The sequence below is a fragment of the Podarcis liolepis genome, assembly GCF_965112155.1.
Source record: "Podarcis liolepis genome assembly, chromosome: 6".
NCBI lineage: Eukaryota > Metazoa > Chordata > Lepidosauria > Squamata > Lacertidae > Podarcis > Podarcis liolepis.
The window spans coordinates 23,021,223-23,043,329 of record NC_139559.1 but is presented as its reverse complement, the minus strand read 5'-3'; the positions used below and the strand labels follow the sequence as shown (position 1 = coordinate 23,043,329).

The 22,107-nt window shown below is 43.3% G+C and overlaps 1 protein-coding gene across 2 annotated transcripts in view; it reads left to right on the top strand.

Annotated features, from left to right (window-relative positions):
* The window catches only part of RIMS4 (regulating synaptic membrane exocytosis 4), a gene marked incomplete at its 3' end in the record, with an annotated part of 118,880 nt that overhangs the window by 86,300 nt on the left and 10,473 nt on the right, over window positions 1-22,107 (top strand). For both annotated transcript variants that reach the window (XM_083508272.1, XM_083508271.1), the window contains exons 3-5: window positions 17,413-17,525; window positions 19,547-19,648; window positions 21,898-22,037. In XM_083508272.1, the coding sequence (XP_083364398.1) occupies window positions 17,413-17,525; window positions 19,547-19,648; window positions 21,898-22,037 (355 nt within the window). The remainder of the gene's footprint in view (window positions 1-17,412; window positions 17,526-19,546; window positions 19,649-21,897; window positions 22,038-22,107) is intronic.

Sequence of the window (22,107 nt, the reverse complement as noted above, 5' to 3'; positions counted from 1 at the left end):
CTTCCTATTCCTCTCCTCTAAGTTTGCTTTTGGGAGCTCCCTCTACTGGATTATAGAACTAACAGTCTTAGAACTGCCGATTTCCCTTGCTCTTTGTTTTTTTTTTCTGGATGTTTATTCTCTCAGGACTGTTTCCCATGGGATTTACAGTTTGACCTTGAATCCGGGACAGCTGTGGAATGAGTGGCGCATCAAAAACAAGGGCTGGAAGGAAAGCAAAACATTCCGAACTTGTGCAAACAACTCTGCCTGGACAGCTACGCAGATCGTCTGTCCCAATTGTGACAGGTTTGCAAGAAGGACAATTTACACAATCATCTTTTGGGGAGATGGCTGCTGGAGGGATAGATCCTGTCTCTAAAGAAATATTGGATCAACTGGCAGCATTGAATAAGAAAGCTGACGAACAGGCAGCTAGACTTGATGAACAATCTGTTAAATTTGACCAGGTGACAGCTTCCATTAATAAATTGACAGACCAGGTTACTAAAAACACACAGGCAATAAGTGGTATTGAAAAAGTCACAACAGAAAACCGGAAATTAGTTGAAGAAGTTAATATTAAAGCAGAGGAAAATAAAAAGAGGATAGAGGAATTAAGAGGGGAGGTGAGGCCACTCAGTAGACAGGTAACGGAACAGCAAGCATACCTGTCCCTGGCAGAATTGAAAAATAGGGAAAATAATCTCAGATTGAGAAATATCCCAGAATCTGAGAAGGCGGACTTGATTGGCTTTTTGACAACAGAAATCTCCAAATTTTGGGGATTGACAGAAGAAAAGGACTTTAAAATAGTCACCGCCTTCAGACTAGGAAGAGTGGTTAAGAAGGATAAATCAAGAGATTGCTTGATCATTCTGAGATCTAAGCAAGAAAAAGACAACATACTCGGCCTACATTTCAAAAATCCATTGGTGATTCAGGGGAAGACGGCAGAAATTTTTAGAGATATACCAAAACAGCTTTTGGATTTAAGAATTACATATAAGGATTTAGCAAGCCTACTGAGAAACAACAAAATCCCTTATAGGTGGGAATTCCCTCAAGGACTATCTTTTACTCTGAAAGAGAGGAAGATAAGAATCAGAACACCAGAGGAGCAAGAAAAGTTTCTAAACGACCACGGGGAGGATCTTCGGAAAGGAGTAGCAGGACCCTGGCCACCTCCTTCGTTTGGCTTTAATCCGGCTCCACCTCCAGGTGAAGAAGATAAAAAAGAGCCCCCTGCGGACAAATAAATTGACTCAGGATGTCTCTGCAGCTTCTTAGTTGGAATATTAATGGTGCAAATTCTCCTGAAAGGAGGAAGAAGATTTTTCATATATTAAGAAAAGAACAATTGGATGTCATCTGCCTTCAAGAAACACATGTGACCAGGCTCCACAGGAGAGTACTAATTAACAAGAGATTAGGCCAAGAGTTTATTTCATCAGACAAGGTGAAAAAAAGAGGAGTAGTGATCTATGCAAAGGAGAGCCTGTCACCAAAATTGGTTTTTAAAGATGAACAAGGAAGAATTTTGGCGATCGAAATACAATCACAAGGAGAAAAATTTCTGATAGTTGGAATATATGCACCAAATGATGGGAAGTCGGAATTTTTCAAGAGGCTGCATGAGACAATGCTGGACTATATTGACTATACAAATATCATTTTGATGGGAGACATGAACGGGGTAGTCTCTACCCATATGGATAAGTCACAGAACCAAAATTTGAACAAGGATGGCAGACTGCCAAAGACTTTTTTTGAACTTACAGACAACATGGACTTGATAGACATCTGGAGAACAAAGAACCCTCTAGGCATGGAGGGAACCTTCTTTTCTGAGGCCCACCTATCATGGACAAGAATAGACCAAATTTGGATATCAAGAGGACTGGCACCCAAGACAAAAAAAGCTGAGATCTGCCCTAAAACCTGCTCCGACCATAATGCTTTAAAAATGGACTTGAGACTTACACCAGCTGGATCCTTCAGATGGAGAATGAATGACCATCTGCTCAGAGATCAGGAGATTGTGAAGAAGGCCCAAAAAACGTTGAAGGACTATTTTGAAATAAACTTGAACACCTCAGTGGAAAAGAAAATAGTCTGGGACGCGAGCAAAGCTGTCATGAGAGGGTTTCTGATACAACAGAACACTATTAAGAAGAAACTCTGGAATGGTAAAAAGGACAAGATTTTGGATAAAATAAGAGATGGAGAAAAAAGACTGAGACTAAATCCAAAATCAAAAGAAGTCTTAAGAGAAATAAAATTTTACCAAGTACAATATACAAAATTGATAAATCAAGAAATTGAATGGAAAATTAAACAGATGAAGCAAAGATCATTTGAATCGGCAAATAAATGTGGGAAGCTGCTGGCATGGCAGCTGAAGAAGAGGCAAAAATTGAACTTTGTTACCAATCTGGAGGTTGAAGGAGAATGTATTCAGAAACCAGAAGAAATTAGAAAGTGTTTCCAGAGATATTTTAAAAAGCTATATACTCAAGGACCACAAGCAGAGATGGAAATAAATAACTTTTTAAAGAGCTATGGCCTGCAAAAGTTAACACAAGACACACGAACAGCCCTGAACTGTAGAATAACACAACAGGAAATTGAAAGAGCCATTCAGAACATGCAGATAGGCAAATCCCCAGGCCCAGACGGGCTTACCTCCAAATATTATAAGACATTGATGGATTATTTGATACAGCCATTAATGGAGGTCTGCAACCAGATTTTGGAAGGGAAGGGGGCACCAGAATCGTGGAAAGAAGCATTCATCACCCTGATACCAAAATTGGAATCTGAAAAGACCCAACTTAAAAATTATCGTCCCATCTCACTCCTAAACGTGGATTATAAAATTTTTGCTGACATTTTAGCAAATAGACTGAAAAAAGTTTTGAATGAAGTAATTCATAAGGACCAAGCAGGTTTTCTCCCTGGTAGGCATTTGTCTGACAACACCAGGAACATCATAGATGTTTTGGAGTTACTACAGACAAATATGAATACGAAAGCAGTTTTGATCTTTATAGATGCGGAGAAGGCCTTTGATAATATATCTTGGAAATTTATGAAGAAAAACCTGGAAGGGATGGGAGTGGGAGGGGCGTTTCAAAACGGTATTGAAGCAATCTATTCAGAACAGAAGGCCAAATTGATAGTAAACAGTGTGGTGACAGAGGAGTTTAAAATTGAAAAAGGGACACGACAGGGGTGTCCCTTATCACCCTTGTTATTTATCTCTGTCCTGGAGGTGTTGCTGAACTTGATTAGGAGGGATCAGCTGGTGGAAGGTATACAGGTCGGAGAAAAGCAATACAAACTTAAGGCTTTTGCAGACGATTTGGTTTTGACATTACAGGAGCCAGAAACCAGTACAAAAAGAGCTCTAGAATTAATTTCTGAGTTTGGTCGGGTGGCGGGATTTAAGTTGAACAAACAAAAAACTAAGGTTTTAGCAAAAAATCTGACATCGTCAGAAATAGATGGGTTTCAGAAGGAAACAGAATTAAATGTGGTTACAAAAGTGAAATACCTGGGGGTTAACTTGACTGGGAGAAATCTGAATTTATTTAAGGATAATTATGAAAAATGCTGGTCAGAAATTAAAAAGGATTTGGAAGTTTGGTCAAGATTGAAACTTACCTTGTCAGGAAGAATTGCTGCAGTTAAAATGAATGTTTTGCCAAGAATGCTGTTTTTGTTTCAAACCCTTCAGATTGTGGACAGGGTGGAATGTTTTGGAAAGTGGCAGAGAGACATTACGAAGTTTGTCTGGCAGGGCAAAAAGCCCCGAATAAAATTTAAGATTTTAACAGATGCAAAAGAAAGAGGGGGGTTTGCCCTGCCGGATTTAAGACTGTATTATGAAGCTGCGTCTCTCTGCTGGATGAAAGATTGGTTCTTGTTAGAAAACACTGATGTCCTAGATCTGGAAGGGTTTAGTAATGCTTTTGGGTGGCACGCATACCTTTGGTATGACAAGGCAAAGTCTCATAAACTGTTTAAAAACCATATTGTCAGGAAAGCTCTACTCATTGTCTGGACTAAATACAAGGACTTATTTGAAAGTAAGACCCCGAGGTGGTTATCACCGGTTGAGGCTAAGGCCATAAAACTACGTAACATGGAGAGTGGCTGGTTGAAATATTGCGAGATAATTGAAAGAGATGGTGAGAACTGGAGGTTGCAGAGTTTTGAAAAATTGAAAGGAAAGGTGCGAGACTGGTTTCACTATGCCCAAATCTTAGAGACTTTTAAAAAAGATAAAAGAATTGGTTTCCAGGTGGAAAAATCAAAATTAGAAACAGAATTACTTGAACCTAAGACGAAAGTGCTTTCAAGAATGTATAATCTGCTGCTTAAATGGAATACCCAAGATGAGATTGTCAAATCAGCAATGATAAAATGGGCACAGGACATAGGGTACAACATTATGTCTGAAGACTGGGAAAGGTTGTGGACCACCAGTATGAAATTTACGGCATGTAGTGCCTTAAAGGAAAACATTATGAAAATGGTATACAGGTGGTACATGACCCCAGTCAAACTTGCAAAGATATATCATCTGTCTGACAATAAATGTTGGAAATGTAAGGAGGTTGAAGGAACTTTCTTTCACCTCTGGTGGACATGCCCGAGGGTGAAGGCTTTTTGGGAAATGATTTATAACGAATTGAAAAAGGTGTTGAAATACACCTTTCATAAGAAACCAGAGGCCTTCCTCCTGGGCATTGTGGGCCAGAGAGTGCCAAAGAAAGACAGAACTTTCTTTTTATATGCAACCACAGCAGCAAGAATCCTTATAGCTAAATACTGGAAGGCACAGGAGCTACCCACTCTGGAAGAATGGCATTCGCAGCTGATTGACTACATGGAACTGGCTGAAATGACGGGCAGAATTCGAGATCTGGGAGAAGAGGCAGTGGAAGAGGACTGGAAAAAATTTAAGGACTATTTACAAAAACATTATAAGTTATATGAATGTTGACAATTTGCTAAGTATTTTGGAAAAATATGCCTCAGTATTGAAATTGGTAAATGAGAGAATTTAAGTTTAAGACTTAGAAATGTATAAATTATGGATAATATAACTAAATGAAAACACAAAAACAACTGAAATAAGGTATTAATTTGCTGTTTATTTTATTGTAAAGAAAGCAGGGGATGGGGGATGTGGGGAAGTCTGGTTGATTATGAAAATTGATTTGGAAAAGTGAAGTTTTTTTCTTTCTTTTTTTTCTTCTTTTTTATTTCTCTGTATAATTCTTTTTCTTTTCTGTAAAAACTGCTTTTGTAGTGTTAACGATGTTGTATTTTTACCCTGGAAAAAAGCAAATAAAAAAACTATTATAAAAAAAAAAAATAAGATTCTTTAAGTGAGTTTTATGGATACTTGTTGGCGTTGGGCAGGGCTGGAACATCTATGGCACTTCAGATATTTGTTGGACTCCAGCTCCCATCAGCCCCAGCAAGCATGGTCAAGGACCGGGGATTATGGGAGCTGGTGTCCATCAAGCTCTGGAGAGCCACAGGTTCCCCACCCGCTGCTTTAGGATTTTGACTCTAAATTTAAAAGCAGGATAGATTGTATCAGTGATGGACAGAATGTCATTCAGGATCTACAGGCAGTGGCGTAGCGTGGGGGGTGCAGGGGGGGCCGGCCGCACCGGGCGCAACATCTGGGGGTTAGGGGGCGCAAATCCACGGGTTAGGGGGCGCAAATCCACGGGCTAGGGGGCGCAAATTACTTGCCTTGCCCCGGGTGCTGACAACCCACGCTACGCCACTGTCTACAGGTAGCTCTCTGAGTCAATTGCAGCAGATCGGCAAGGTGGAAACTATACACATGTTTAAAATGTTGTGAAAATGCTTTTTTATAATTGTTTTGAAAAACGCATTGAATTTGCTATAGCTCACTGTCCCCATCTCGTGTCACAATTGTATACTGCGCTTTACAACACATTCAAAACATTTTATTTGCAGCTGTATAGCTGACTCCTCTGTCTCTCAGAAACCCTAAGTTGCAACACAAGAGATGCTGGCCATTTGGGTGAATGAGGCACTGCCCCTCCAAACTCAATATGCTATTTGCCGGCCCCTCTTCCTAAAACTACTTAATTGATGGGACATATTTTTTTTATAATACCGTCATACCTTGGAAGTCAAACGTAATCTGTTCCGGAAGTCCGTTCAACTTCCAAAATGTTCAGAAACCCAAGCGCGGCTTCTGATTGGCTGCAGGAAGTTCCTGCAGCCAATTAGAAGCCGCAGAAGCCCCGTCGGACATTCAGGTTCCAAAGAACGTTTGCAAACCAAAACACTCACTTCTGGGTTTGTGGCATTCAGGAGCCAAAACATCCAAGTACCAAGGCGTTCAGGAGCCAAGGTACGACTGTACTGCCTTTGGAACGGTTCACAATCTCTCATGGCTGTGCCATCGTGATATGGTGTGATGTTGTAGCGGTTCAAGTGTTGAAGGGAGGCCATAGTTTGAATTCCTGCTCAGCCAGGAAGCATCTTGAGCCAGTCACCATCTTTCAGCCTCACAGAGTTGTTGTGAGGATAAGCTAAGGAGTGATGGGACCAGGCATGCCAATTTCAGTTCCTTGGGGGAAAGGTGAGATGTAATGCAATAAATAAATAACCTTTCTCTGATTTCCCTAAGTAGACAATCTGGAAGATACTAAGCAGATATCTGATTTTTACAGTGCAGACCAGATGTGTTGCAGATGCCATAAATAGTCACTGGCGCTTAGCAAACACCAGCAGGGATGCTTCAGAGCCAAGAAATTGATTTTGCTGTTGTTTCTTCTTGGCCTAGAAATTAAATTCCAATGGGTTTGTTGTGAGGGTGACCTTGCTTATATTTAACATGTGTTACATGAGAAACTGAGCTCTTGCAAGCAACACCGCTATGATCTAACATCTCTTGCGGACATTATATTTGAGTTTAGTTTAGTCTGGGTGTTATTTGGGAACACTTCATAAAGAAAAGAAAACACACTGGTGTTTTCCCTTCAAAGAGGCACAGTTGACAGAGCTGGTAATCGTGTGAGTGGAGGCAGCAGACTGGTTATGCATGCATGTAATGGTCCAGGAATGCTATATTTTCATTTGTTTCGTAGCAAACCAATGCTTGGCTTCCAATATGCTGTCTGATCTTCCATGAAAAGAATCCTTTCTCTCATGAAAAATCCTTTGATCCATCAGAGGCTCCCCACGGGTGGAAGAACAAAGATGAGTTTTTTTCAATTTCCTCCCTGAAATAAAGTTACTAGATGTCCCAGGGACAGTCCCCGGATTTACAAATCAGTCCCCATACAAAATCCATTAAAGTTGGAAAATGTCCCCAGATTCGTTGAAAAAAAATCTGGTAACTTTACCCTGAAACCCCTAACTCCACCTGTTGTACTGGCCCATTGGTTTCACTGATTCTCTGGGAAAGATTTCCAGGGCAAAGAAGTTTCAGGGGAATTGGCAATTTTTTTTAAAAAAAAAAATCCCTTTCTGCCAGAGAGAGCTCCCTGTCAGCAAAGTTCCACTCATGAGATCTCAATTACTATGTCCATTTAGGGAAGCTTTCATGCAATAGCTGCCCAAACTAGTATGCACTCTATCCACACCATAGATAGAAATGTGTGTGTGTGTGTGTGTGTGTGTGTGTGTGTGTTTTGTTGTTTAGTCGTGTCCGACTCTTCATGACCCCATGGACCAGAGCACACCAGGCACTCCTATCTTCCACTGCCTCCCACAGTTTGGTCAAACTCATGCTGGTAGCTTCGAGAACACTGTCCAGCCATCTCGTCCTCTGTCGTCCCCTTCTCCTTGTGCCCTCCATCTTTCCCAACATCAAGGTCTTTTCCAAGGAGTCTTCTCTTCTCATGAGGTGGCCAAAGTATTGGAGCCTCAGCTTCACGATCTGTCCTTCCAGTGAGCACTCAGGGCTGGTTTCCTTTAGAATGCATAGGTCTGATCTTCTTGCAGTCCATGGGACTCTCAAGAGTCTCCTCCAGCACCATAATTCAAAAGCATCAATTCTTCGGTGATCAGCCTTCTTTAGGGTCCAGCTCTCGCTTCCATACATCACTACTGGGAAAACCATAGCTTTAACTATACGGACCTTTGTTGGCAAGGCGATGTCTCTGCTTTTTAAGATGCTGTCTAGGTTTGCCATCGCTTTTCTCCCAAGAAGTAGGCGTCTTTTAATTTCGTGACTGCTGTCACCATCTGCAGTGATCATGGAGCTCAAGAAAGTAAAATCTCTCACTGCCTCCATTTCTTCCCCTTCTATTTGCCAGGAGGTGATGGGCCCAGTGGCCATGATCTTAGTTTTTTTGATGTTGAGCTTCAGACTATATATATATATATATATATGTTTTCGTAGATTTTCACGGGTACAGGAATGCAGGTTTTGGTGTCCTCGGGTGTCTTCCCGTGTAAAAGTTGGGGTGTCTAGGCGACGTTTCGACGAGGTCTCACTCGTCATCTTCAGGCTGGTGCTTTCGGCTTCTTGTTACTGGAACAGAGCGGGATCTCAGTGTTTGAGTTCCTATAAATACTGTAGAGGGGTGTGGTGTATTGCCTCAAAAGTTCTGGGCAGAGGGGAAGTTCCCAGGCTAGTGTTCTTTTCTTCTTTTGTTCCTTAATTACTTGAGGGATATCTTGAGTGATTTCTTGAGTGATATTCTGAGTACCACTTAGGTGGGTCATTAGGTGTGGATTAGTTGCTAAAGCCTTCGTGTCTTGACCTCTTGAATTTGTGAAGAGTTTTTCTGGGAAGATGGCTGTACTGCACTTAGTTGTGCTTTGGCTTGGCTTCGTGTATAGGGGCGAGCTGTGGTTTTGTGCCCTGTGCCAGCCAGATCTGTGTAGGGATTGCAGGGGGGTGCAGCATCCGGAGGTGCCACTATGGTTTGGTTACTGGATGGTGTCTGTAATTTATCTGTGGAGAGGGTCTGGGTTTGGGTCTGGTGTGGTTGATTGGTGGTGGCGTTCTGTGTGCCTCTGGATCTGGTGTCGGTTTTTGTGGGGAGGGCTAATTTCCAGATGTCTGGCAGGCGGGACGTGTCGTCACGCTTGTTCATGTTGTGAGGGTGTTTCTCTATCTCGATGGCTTCCATGATTATTCTCTTGTGGTGATGTTCCATGTTAAAGAGCAATTTGGAATCTGCAAAATTAATTTCGTGTCCTGTTTCTTTCATGTGTTGGAAAAGAGAGGAAGATTTTTCTTCTTTTTTGACGGCATTCTTGTGTTCTGCGATACGTGCATTTATTCGTCTGTTTGTTTGTCCAATGTACGTGGCTGGGCAGACTTTGCAGGGTATTTCATAGACCCCTTGGTTTTCCAACTGGATTTTATCTTTGGGGTTTCTGAGGATATTGGCTATTTTTTGGTTGGTGCAAAAGGCTGTTTTGATATTGTGTTTATGGAGGATTTTGCTAATTTTATCTGTAGTGCCCTTGATATAAGGAAGGAGGGCCATGCCATTGTTTTCTTCCGTGTCTTGGTTTTTGGGGGGTGTTTCTTTTTGGATTAGCTTCTTAACCCTGTTTTGCTGGTATCCATTGGCGATTAACACATTTGAGAGATTCTGTAACTCACACATCTCAACAGCCTACACCCCAAAATACAATTCACTATGGAAATAGAAGCCAACAACCAGCTTCCCTTCCTTGACGTCCTAATCTACAAAAAACCTGATGGCTCCCTAGGACACACTATCTACCGGAAAAAAACACACACCAACCGCTACTTACATGCTCAATCACACCACCACCCTGCACAAATAAACTCCGTAGCCAAGACCCTCATCTCCAGAACCAAACGCCTGGGTGACAAAGACCACTTGACAACTGAGTTACAGAATCTCTCAAATGTGTTAATCGCCAATGGATACCAGCAAAACAGGGTTAAGAAGCTAATCCAAAAAGAAACACCCCCCAAAAACCAAGACACGGAAGAAAACAATGGCATGGCCCTCCTTCCTTATATCAAGGGCACTACAGATAAAATTAGCAAAATCCTCCATAAACACAATATCAAAACAGCCTTTTGCACCAACCAAAAAATAGCCAATATCCTCAGAAACCCCAAAGATAAAATCCAGTTGGAAAACCAAGGGGTCTATGAAATACCCTGCAAAGTCTGCCCAGCCACGTACATTGGACAAACAAACAGACGAATAAATGCACGTATCGCAGAACACAAGAATGCCGTCAAAAAAGAAGAAAAATCTTCCTCTCTTTTCCAACACATGAAAGAAACAGGACACGAAATTAATTTTGCAGATTCCAAATTGCTCTTTAACATGGAACATCACCACAAGAGAATAATCATGGAAGCCATCGAGATAGAGAAACACCCTCACAACATGAACAAGCGTGACGACACGTCCCGCCTGCCAGACATCTGGAAATTAGCCCTCCCCACAAAAACCGACACCAGATCCAGAGGCACACAGAACGCCACCACCAATCAACCACACCAGACCCAAACCCAGACCCTCTCCACAGATAAATTACAGACACCATCCAGTAACCAAACCATAGTGGCACCTCCGGATGCTGCACCCCCCTGCAATCCCTACACAGATCTGGCTGGCACAGGGCACAAAACCACAGCTCGCCCCTATACACGAAGCCAAGCCAAAGCACAACTAAGTGCAGTACAGCCATCTTCCCAGAAAAACTCTTCACAAATTCAAGAGGTCAAGACACGAAGGCTTTAGCAACTAATCCACACCTAATGACCCACCTAAGTGGTACTCAGAATATCACTCAAGAAATCACTCAAGATATCCCTCAAGTAATTAAGGAACAAAAGAAGAAAAGAACACTAGCCTGGGAACTTCCCCTCTGCCCAGAACTTTTGAGGCAATACACCACACCCCTCTACAGTATTTATAGGAACTCAAACACTGAGATCCCGCTCTGTTCCAGTAACAAGAAGCCGAAAGCACCAGCCTGAAGATGACGAGTGAGACCTCGTCGAAACGTCGCCTAGACACCCCAACTTTTACACGGGAAGACACCCGAGGACACCAAAACCTGCATATATATATATATATATATATGGAAATAATTTTTATTAAAGATTTTCTTGAATTACAAAAGAACATGCAATGTCACTTTTCCTTTCTTTTTTCCAGATCATAAAATCCCCTCCACACTATAGATTTAAATCTCTTGGCTTCCCACAGAGAATCCTGGGAACTGCACTTTGCCACCAACAGAGAGCTAAGGTTCCCGATACCCTTCAACTACATTTCCCAAGATTCTCTGGGGGAAGCCATGTGCTTGAAATGCCTGATTGTGGATGTGGCCTAAGCCTCGCGGTGCTGAAGGAGTATGAATGGAGCTCACCCTGCTCATAGCTTACAGCTCTGTGTTGAATTCAAGCAGTGCTGCAGCAATCCCTGACCTCCACTGACTTTGTTCAGACCTGATGATACAGCGCATACTGGTTTGTCAGCTGCTGCCCGGGGCAGATTCACCCATCTGTATAAAGTTCAGAGGAGGAGTCAAGTACTGCATCCAAAGGCCGCCTGAGCTAATTTTATTAAAATCATTAACATGCTGCCATAACAAGTTCATCATTAATTGTAATGACTAGGAGGCAAAGGTCATAGAAGAAGAGAAATTGGATATCCCTTTGAAAAACAAAAAAAGAAAAATGCTGATCACCAAGAGAAAGCTTATTGAGTCCATTTTGTCCTCTGGGCTCAGTTGTATGAAGGGTGCAGACGTTTCTCCCAGGTTTGATAGAAGGAATATAGCGTGCTCCTTATTAATATTTTGTGTAAAGAGGAGCAGCCCCTTCTCTGCTATAGCACCAAAAGCCTCTCTGTTGACTGGATTACTTGTCCTTTCCAAAATGCAGAAGAACATGCTGATAATAAGAATAATTTATTTTTTATACCCCGCCACCCTGGCTGGGTTTCCCCAAGAGAATATTAAAGGTAAAGGTACCCCTGCCCGTACGGGCCAGTCATGTCCGACTCTAGGGTTGCATGCTCATCTCGCTCTAGAGGCCGTGAGCCGGCACCGTCCGAAGACACTTCCGGGTCACGTGGCCAGCATGATAAAGCTGCAGTTGGCGAGCCAACACCAGTGCAGCACACGGAAACGCCATTTACCTTCCCGCTATAAAGCGGTCCCTATTTATCTACTTGCACTTAAGAGTGCTTTCGAACTGCTAGGTGGGCAGGAGCTGGGACCGAACGACGGGAGCTCACCCCGCCGCGGGGATTCGAACCACCGACGATACGATCAGCAAGTCCTAGGCACTGAGGTTTTACCCACAGCGCCACCCGCGTCCCTAAGAGAATATTAAAAACTCGATAAAACACCAAACATTAAAAACTTCCCTAAACAGGGCTGCCTTCAGTTGTCTTCTAAAAGTCAGATAGTTGTTTATTTCCTTGACATCTGATGGGAGGGCGGGCGCCACTACCGAGAAGGCCCTCTGCCTCGTTCCCTGCAACCTCACTTCTCGCGATGGGGGTGGAGACGCTCCTTCAGGTATACTGGGCCAAGGTCATTTAGGGCTTTAAAGGTCAGCACCAAAACTTTCTTAGCACCTTCTTGATAGGGTTAGGTGGAATCATACTTGTGACTCTGGTAGCATGTGTATTGATCAAAACAAGCGTCGGTTACACAGCTCTGGAAACAGCATAGCAAGTGGTTTGATGGTGTGTGCCTCAGTTTGCGCATGCAGTGAAACTGCCATGTAGTTGCGTTGCAGTTATTCAGTCCTCCTTTGAGAAGAACCATAGCTTAGTGGTGGAGCACATGCTTCACTTGCAAATTGTCCCAGGTACAGCCTCCAGCATCACTTCACATAGCGCTGGGAGAAACTCATGTCTGAGTTTGACAGTGGAGCCATCATCCTTGGAAGATGGTAGGTTCTCCTTCCTTGGAAATTTTTTAAGCAGAGGTCGGATGGCCACCTGTCATGGATGCTTTAGTTGGGATTCCTGCATTGCAAGAATCCCTTGGAATCGTTTCCAACCCTACAGTTCTATGATTCCACGATCAGTGGCACGTACCTCTGTGTAAACATGCTCTAGGACTGGGCTGCACAACACTTTGCTCTTTAAAGGTTTGTCATCGCTGTTACTATTAAGGTAGCAACCTCAAACGATGAAAACCAAACGATAATGGAAGCAATTATAATGAATGAACAGCAAACTTTGCGACGGACTTCCTTGAAGAACGTTTGTTCAAAGGCCACATTCAGAAGCATTTCCCTCAAATAAATTATAACACATTTGAAACATATACAGGAAGATGCGGATCACAAGGAACAGGCTTGTGATACAATCTGTTTGAATCAGAAGCTGATATATTTCACATACTGAAATAACCAAAAAAGGATAAAAATAAAACAAGCTTCAGCTCTAATTCAGTGGTTAATTTATATGAGAAGTCCTGGAAGCCTCAATCTTTGAACAGACACTGCACTCCCTCCCTTAATCCTAGAGAGATGTAGACCTGCTGTGGTTAACTTGTTGGAGAATTAAAGTCACTCTGCACATGTGGCATTTTTGCTGTGGCTTCTGCAGGGTTTCATCCTGTCCTTGATGCTGCTTAACATCTACATGGGAGCAACCATTACGGGATTTAAAGCAAGGTTCATTGGTATGTAAACAACAGCCAGCATTGCTTTATCATCTGAATCAGGTGTGCCTGTGTGGGTGTGCCTACACCAGTGAAGGGTCAATTAGCACATGCATTGGGGGGGGTCCTCTTTTGTTGTGTTGCTTTTGAGAGCCATTGTGATGTAGTGGTTAAGAGCGGTAGACTCGTAATCTGGTGAACAGGGTTTGCGTCTCTGCTCCTCCACATGCAGCTGCTGGATGACCTTGGGCTAGTCACACTTCTTTGAAATCTCTCAGCCCCACTCACCTCAGAGTGTTTGTTGTGTGGGAGGAAGGGAAAGGAGAATGTTAGCCACTATGAGACTCCTTTGGGTAGTGATAAAGCAGGATATCAAATCCAAACTCTTCTTGGTGAGGGGAATAGCCATTGGAGGAGAATTCAGAGGCCATAAACACCTCCTTCCTTAGCACTCTGCCTCAGAACAAGATTTTGTTACAGAGACTCCCTTCTCATTTAGCGTTTCCAGACTGTTCACCGCTGTCAGTAGGTGTCGTCTGGACTAGTTAGGCCATGCTTCCCTCATATGACCTCCCCAGCTTTTCAGCCATCTTTCCTGGGAAGCTGCTGCACATTAATGTCAAGCGTAATTACAAAATTTCTGGCGCTGTCACATGCATCGCCGCAGGGAACGCATACCAGATCAGTAAAATGGTTCGCTGCCTCCTAAAATCGGTTTCTCAGAAACGAGTCTGTACTCGGGGTCAAACATTTGCTAATACTGTGCCTCTGCTCGGTGCAACATCTTCTCCTGCAATTGCTAACTAATAGCTTCCAATATGCTAATTTAACTGCCTATATATCACTTGCAATTTTGTTGAGAAGTCAGTACAGGGTTGTTGATGTTTTGTGCCCAGAACTGCTCTGTTTGTAATATGAGCTAGCCATCCACCCACTCTCCATGCCAAGATTGTTTTCTCCTTCCACCCACACGAATAGGTCAAATGCTGAAGCTCAGCGCTCTCCATCTCTTTCTATGGAATTCTGTGTCATTACAGAGAAAGGCATCATTATCTGTACTAAGAAGGGCAAGCATGCATTTGCACCATGTCTGCTGTGCAGTGTGCCTGCAAGGACTTTGTGTTAGCTTTACAGATTAGTTGCTCTAAACCCACAAACCTTTGCATGCAATCATTAATAGGTGTCAAAACCCCATTCAGTTAAAAGTCGGCTAATAATGGGCTGACATCATCCATAATGGGACGTCCATTTTTGCGGTCACATTGACATATGAAGCTACCTTGTATTGTTCTGTTGAGCTCAGTATTATCTACCCCAGCTTTCCACAATCTCCAAATGCTTTGGACTACAGCTCCCACTGGCCCAGCTGTCAGGGATGATGAGAGCTGTAGCCCGACAATAATATCTGGAGGCCACAAGTTGGCAAAGGCTGATGTCCATAGAATGGCAGCAGCCGTGGGAGTTTGAATTGGCCATTCACAGGTGGGCATAGGTGAGCATCACAAGGAGGGCGGGGCCAACTGGAAAGCCACCAGGGTTTTCACTTGAGTACGCTCTCCGGCCTTATAAAAGGGCCCAGCTCCTCGCCCTAGCACTGCAGTCTGTGGAAATGTGGCAGTATAGTTGTAAGAAATGAAAATGTTGTTTTTTCCCATAAAAGGCCAAAAGGTCACAACAGCTAAGTAACCGCCAACTCGCTTAGAAGCTTATCTTTAGCAGGGCTTGCGATTAGAGAGCCCGAAAACAGGGTGTCTTGCAGTTGAAATGTGGTTTATCTATACGCTTCTGCAGACATAGAACCCGTGTTTGCCTAGGGTGGTCGGAATGAAGCATTATCACTTGAGTCAATGTGTCAAACCTAGGAGCATGGACCAAATAAGGATGAAAATAATCAGAAGTAGGTGGTGGGTAAATTAAGAGTAATGGGAGATGTCAACAAAGGCGGAGATTTTAGTATTTTAATTAGGCAATTGTGATAGGCTGTGAACCCTGACGTAGCCAACCAATGGGGAAACAGGGAAGGGAAACTGCACTCGGGTATAGGGAATATAAGCTTGTGTTTTGCTAAATTTGGGTGTGCGTGCTTTCAGACACCCACTTCTTGCAAGAACGTATGTAACCAATAAGCTCTTTGCTGCTTCACCAATTTTGTTCAGATTCTGTTTGTAGGTTCCCAGGACCCAGAGTCTTGGGACCTGTGTTTTATACCTAACAGTAGTGTAATGTTACAGGTAGGTAGCCATGTTGGTCTGTCATAGTGAAATAAAATTTAAAAAATCCTTCCAGTAGCACCTTAAAGATAAAGGTAAAGGGACCCCTGACCATTAGGTCCAGTCGTGGCGGACTCTGTGGTTGCAGCGCTCATCTCGCTTTATTGGCCGAGGGAGCTGGCGTACAGCTTCCAGGTCATGTGGCCAGCATGGCGAACCAGAGCAGCGCACGGAAACACCATTTACCTTCCCGCCGGAGCAGTACCTATTTATCTACTTGCACTTTGATGTGCTTTCGAACTGCTAGGTTGGCAGGAGCAGGGACCGAGCAACGGGAACTCACCCCATCATGGGGATTCGAACCGCCAACCTTCTGATCGGCAAGTCCTAGGCTCTGTGGTTTAACCCACAGCGCCACCCGCGTCCCTTAGAGACCAACTAAGTTTGTTATTGGTATGAGCTTTCATCTTCAGATAATGGTTAGAGTGTTGGACTATGACCTGGGAGACTTCAAATCCCCACTCAGCCATGAAACTCATTGGGTGACCTTGGGCAAACCACCATCACTTAGCCTAAACTACCTCACAGGGTTGTTGTGAGGACAAAACGGGGAGGAGGAGAACCATGTACACCACCTTGAGTTCCTTGGAAGATAAAGGTGGTATATAGATGTAATAAATGAAATAAATAAACTTAAGATTGGGAAAATGGGCAGAGGCAAAATGGTCTGATTGATATGTACAGTTGGCCGGGAACATCTGAGGCATCAGGATTCAGCATTTTTATTGAGATATCCAAATTCACATCACTTTACAAGCATTGCAGTTTCTGATCGGTGTACCATGATCTCATTGGTGGCATAATCAGGAAATTAAATTCTTCAGAATAATAATAACAATAAACTCCTTCAAATTTATGGGAGGAGGAAGGACGTTAGCATGGGAAATATGCCAGAAATTAACAGAAGGTCAGAAAGAGCCCAAAGTGAAATTATATGAAATACAAGGAAGCAAATCAAGGTGCACCTCAACAGATTTAACACATCCTACTGTGTAATTTTCACTTCTGAACAGGATCCATTCAGCTTCGCAATGAATTTTTAATTGTGAGAGGGAATTTCTGCTTTCATCTACTGTGGTTTCCATTGAGTATAAATACAGTACGGCTAGTCTGTTTGGCTCTAGATTCCCTCCTAGATGTAATAGCCTCAGGAGAGAGAGACTGCACATCAGCAAAAAATTAATTGCATGCCATTCGGACCCCCAGGCAAAAGAGTTCCAGTTTTTCCTACTGTATTTGGGGGAGGCAGGAGAAGCTTGATACAGGAAAATGACACCAATTTCCCATGTTGATTTATCATGACGATAATTGTTTTGTCTGTGATTATCTGTAACTACACTAAGCACACATCCCTTGCGGTTATGGGAAGAAACTGAAAGCGCATCAAGCCAGTTTGAAAACCAGCGAGACTGGAACTCATGCAGAAATAGCTCTTCATTTCACGCATATTTCCAGTTAGCTTAAGACTGTGTATTTAGCAAATCTCGAAACAATTAATTACACTAACCAATTTATTTTGCAGCTTGAACTTCAATGGAGTTCACCTGGCAGCCGCTGGGCAGTTCAGCGATTTCCTGGGCAGCATGGGGCCTGCACAGTTTGTGGGTCGCCAAACCTTGGCTACTACCTCCATGGGTAAGCAAGAGAAAACCATTGTGTTTTTTTATGAATGTGTTTTTGTGTTTGAATAGTGCTATCAATGCACATGATGCTTTGCAAAGAGGAGGTTTGCCAGGTTGCCCTATCCTAAGGGAATTACAAATTTATAAGCAGACGGAATGACACAACAGAGGAAGGGGAAATAAATGAGGGTGCTAAGATTTGACCTCTTTATTGTGCATTCATCCTGATGCACAATAGATTAGATGAAGTTGGCTATTCAATGGGCATTCACCTGGATTTCTTTGTGGGGCACCAAAGCAAGTGTAATCTCACACTTTGCAACGTATTTTTCCACTATTTTCCTTATCGCAAAAAGTCTGCTCATCTGGGGAAGCGGGTATGTTGCGCAAACCTCCCAATCAGCTATAACTGTCCAACTGGAGTTTGCTAGTCTGTGTAGCTAAGAAAACATGGAGTTGCTTGTGTAAATCAGAATGTGTGAGATTCCCTTAAAGCAATGCACGGCCTGCATTTGTGTGGTAAAGCATGGACATTAAAGATAAATCAAATTACTTGAGAGAAAGGTCTTGATAAGAACACAGATTGCTTTGAAACATCCAACAATATGTACATTATAACAAGAAATTGTAGAAGAGCATGCAACATATAAAAAAAATCCAAATGGTGATAGCTGTAATAAGCAAAAACCAGTTTCAGAATAAAAGTTTTCTGAGGCTTCTTAAAAGGTTAGCCTTTCTTTGGAAAGTCTTAGCCAAGTGATCCCGTTGAGCATGTGGGAAGGAAGAAAAGAGAAGAAGCCATAATGATGCCAGGCACCAAGGTATCAAAAGCCTTTTGGGGGAAAAATTGAACTGTGTCTAATATTTATACCCAGTGCTTTTTTCTAAAACAAAAAATGTTTAGGGGTACTCTCATTTTCGTACTCATATTGAAATATTGCTCCTCAATGAGGCCAAACTTAGATTCACAAAAATTTTAGGGGTATGTGTACCCCTGCGTACTCCCAGAAAAAAGCACTGTTTATACCCTTTAAATTAGATAGGTCAGCAATAATCTCTCTCTCTCTCTCTCTCTCTCTCTCTCTCTCTCTCTCTCTCTCTCTCTCTCACACACACACACACACACACACACCATTCTTGGAATTGTCTGCAGTCTAGTTTTATCTTCTACACATAAGCATTTCAAACACTGGACTTTAGGTCCTGCTGAGTTCTGTACCTCCATATAACTACTTTCATGCTGCAGAAATATTTCTACTTGTTCATTTTGTCATATTTCCAAACACATTAACCATTGTAGTTTAACAAGGTTCCTTCCCCTTAAGGTCACTCTTTACTCTTTCATGGATCAAAATTCAGCTGGTGAAATGCAGGTAAAGTTTGTGTTATATACTGAAGTTCTCACCCTGGGCCAGCAGGGGGATACTGTGGATAGTTTTCACTCAGGTTCTGTTCTGGCCTGCGAATAAACAAGAGCTGTTTGAAGAATCGCTGTGTCGTCTGCTATGTTCACCCACAACTTAACAGTTTTATTCCACTGTTTTCACTATACACTGTGTAAAGAAGTACTTCCTTTTTCTTGTCCTGGAATTGCCTACCCTTCAGCTTATTTAGGGGGGAAATAACAACTTCTACCTTTTCTCTGCAACATGCACAATTGTATGTACCTTTATCATGTGAGTGTCCCACCACTGATATCGGTGCTCAAAACTTCTGAATGCAATCTTCTCCTGATGTCAAATAACATTTCAAGAGATCATTCGAGGAAGGGCACACAGTGTGGAAGTCACTTTGAAAGGGTGAGTTGATTCAAAGACTCTGGCAGTTAATATGCCTGGTGGACCACTTTGAGACAAGGAAGGCCAGTGCCTCAATTCCATACTAGTCAGGGAGTTCTGTTGCCATTTTATCCCCATCTTTCTTGCCTCTAGATAATCAACTTGTTGCAAGGGGAAGCCTGACTTAGAGCAATGAGGAGTTGTTCATAGAGATCTTTTTGACACTCGCTTACTTTTCATTTTGACTGCTGTCCAGGTGATGTGGAAATTGGGTTACAGGAGCGAAATGGACAATTAGAAGTGGACATCATTCAAGCTCGAGGATTGACTCCAAAGCCTGGCTCCAAAACCCTGCCAGGTAGAGTATTTCAGCCTCTTTGCCTCTCCCAAATCCTGGGTAATAGCATTGAAAAAGGATGCTTGGTTTTTACAAGGGAATAACTGATAAGATTGTGGGAACTAGAAGGGGTGGGAAGGATGGTGTGGTGTGTGCCATCTGAATTTTTCAGGCATTCCTTACGAGTTATCGCAAGGTTCTCACTTTTTTGCAAGGTTCAGATAATTTTTAAGATGAGCAACCAGTTCTTTGCTCATCTCTACCAGGCTGCATATACACCATTCTCTGAAAGTGCATTTAAAGCATGTGGGTCAACACACACACACACACACACACACACACACACACACACTGCTGAGAACTGTGGTTTGTAGAGGGAGCTGGGAATTGTAGTTCTCTGAAACACAGTTCCCAGGATTCTCTTGGGAAATAAGTGTGCTTAAAATCAATGGTGTGTACACTGCCATAGACCAGTGTTTCCCAACCTTTTTGGGGCAAAGGCACACTTGTTTCATGAAAAAAACTCAAGGCACACCACCATGCCAGATGGGGAAAGGTCACTTTTTACTTATGTAAAAAAAAATAAAAAAATAGTAACAGCATAGAAGGTAATGGTTAGGCTAGCATCCCTCTTCCAAATATGCTAGGTTTTTATTTGCAGGGACTGTTCTACATGGGAAAGCATTCAGCACTGTCATTCTCCCATCTGCCATCTGAATTGGTACTATTCTGGGTCAACTTACTCTGCTGCATGTGTAGATGAAAATGGCACCAAGTGTGGGGGAGGGGGCAGAACAGGTTTCAGATACAGGATATTAAGCATACACGTACTTCAGATTGAACTGGTTGCTTGCTTTGCAAGTTTTCATTTCCCAAATGACTGCCTTGGCAAGCGCACTACCTACCAGGCTCAACGCCGGTCTCGCGCTGCCGCTTCCCGCGCTCTCAAGGACCCAGGAGGAGGAAGGCGTGAAGGGAATCCCGAAGGCGCGAAAACCTCGCGCATGCGCAGGCCTTCTGCCTGCGACAGCCCAGTAGGCCGGCCGAAGCGAGCGGCGATGGGATGTGGGAGGGAGCTCACTCGCCGCCCCGCGTGTGCCTATGTGGGGCACGTTACAGCCCCGTGACGTCAGCGCCACGCAGGCAGCCAGGCAGGCAGACGGCAAGAGCCCCGCGCTGGGTGGCCTCTCCTCGCCGCCGCCCGACTCGCCCGCCTCCCTCCCACGGCACACCAGGCAACGTCTCACGGCACACTAGTGTGCCGCGGAACACCGGTTGGGAAACACTGCCATAGACACAGGACCTCAGAGTGGGGTGGCTGCCTCAGACAGCAGGTGCTGGGATGTGCATTGAGAATGGGGCAGTATTGGCAACCCATCCAGGGATTCTCCTGTACTGGAGGTAGGGATGAGGGAGATATTTCATTCGGCTTGCCTTTATCAAATTTGCACTTTCCAAAATAATGTGAGAACCGAAACAAAGCCACCCTCCAAAATTTGCATTTACCTGAATTTTGTGGTGCACTTCTTCATCCAGTGTTTACAAAAACGCATTATAGTATGTAAAAGCGTGGATAAAAATGAATGTGTCAATACAAATAACATACCAAAAAATGCATTGTATTAGGAGAAATTCCTTGCAAAAATGTGTACATTAGTCAAAACCACATATAAAATTGTGCCTATTTAGGAGAAACTTGAACTAAAATTCTGAAGAATTTTCACGAGGTTTTTCTAAAAGAAAACCTGCAAATTGTTGCAGAGATGTGGAGTGCTGAATTTAAGACTGGGAAAAAATGAGAAACAGAGAGAACCAAAATAGATAGATCCTTTCATCCTTAGTGGGAAGACAGAGCTCTGTGTAGCAAACAACCCACCTTGCTCCCACTAAGCAAATCTGCTGTTCTCAGGTGTGAAGGAGGATAGCATCCCATCACCAGTGTTGAAACAAGATTTAACTTCCTGTCCAATCAGCTTCTGTATGTGGAATGGGAGTTGCACCATGTTGTCCCTCACTTCTCGGGCAGCAAAACGTCCTGATGTGATCCTGAATAGATACTTGCTGCGTATGTGTGATGATGGCTAGAGATAAACATTATACCAAGGCCAGTCACAGGCAAACTCAGCATCACTCAGACACCAAGCAAGGCTTGAAAAGACCATTTTCCTTTTTTAGTAGCTTCATCTGAGCAAATGGATGGTGGTGTTCGTGGGGGGGGGGGCTGTACTTAACACGGCAATACAACCTTTTACCCTGTGTTATTCTTCCAGCTGCTTACATCAAGGCCTACCTACTAGAAAATGGGGTGTGCATTGCAAAGAAAAAGACCAAAGTGGCTCGCAAGTCCTTAGATCCGCTGTACAACCAAGTGTTACTTTTCCCAGAGAGTCCACAAGGCAAAGTACTGCAGGTAAGATGGACCTGTCTGAGGCTTCCTGGCAGATCTCACAGCTAGGGTTAGGGTGGCCTGTGTGCTCAGC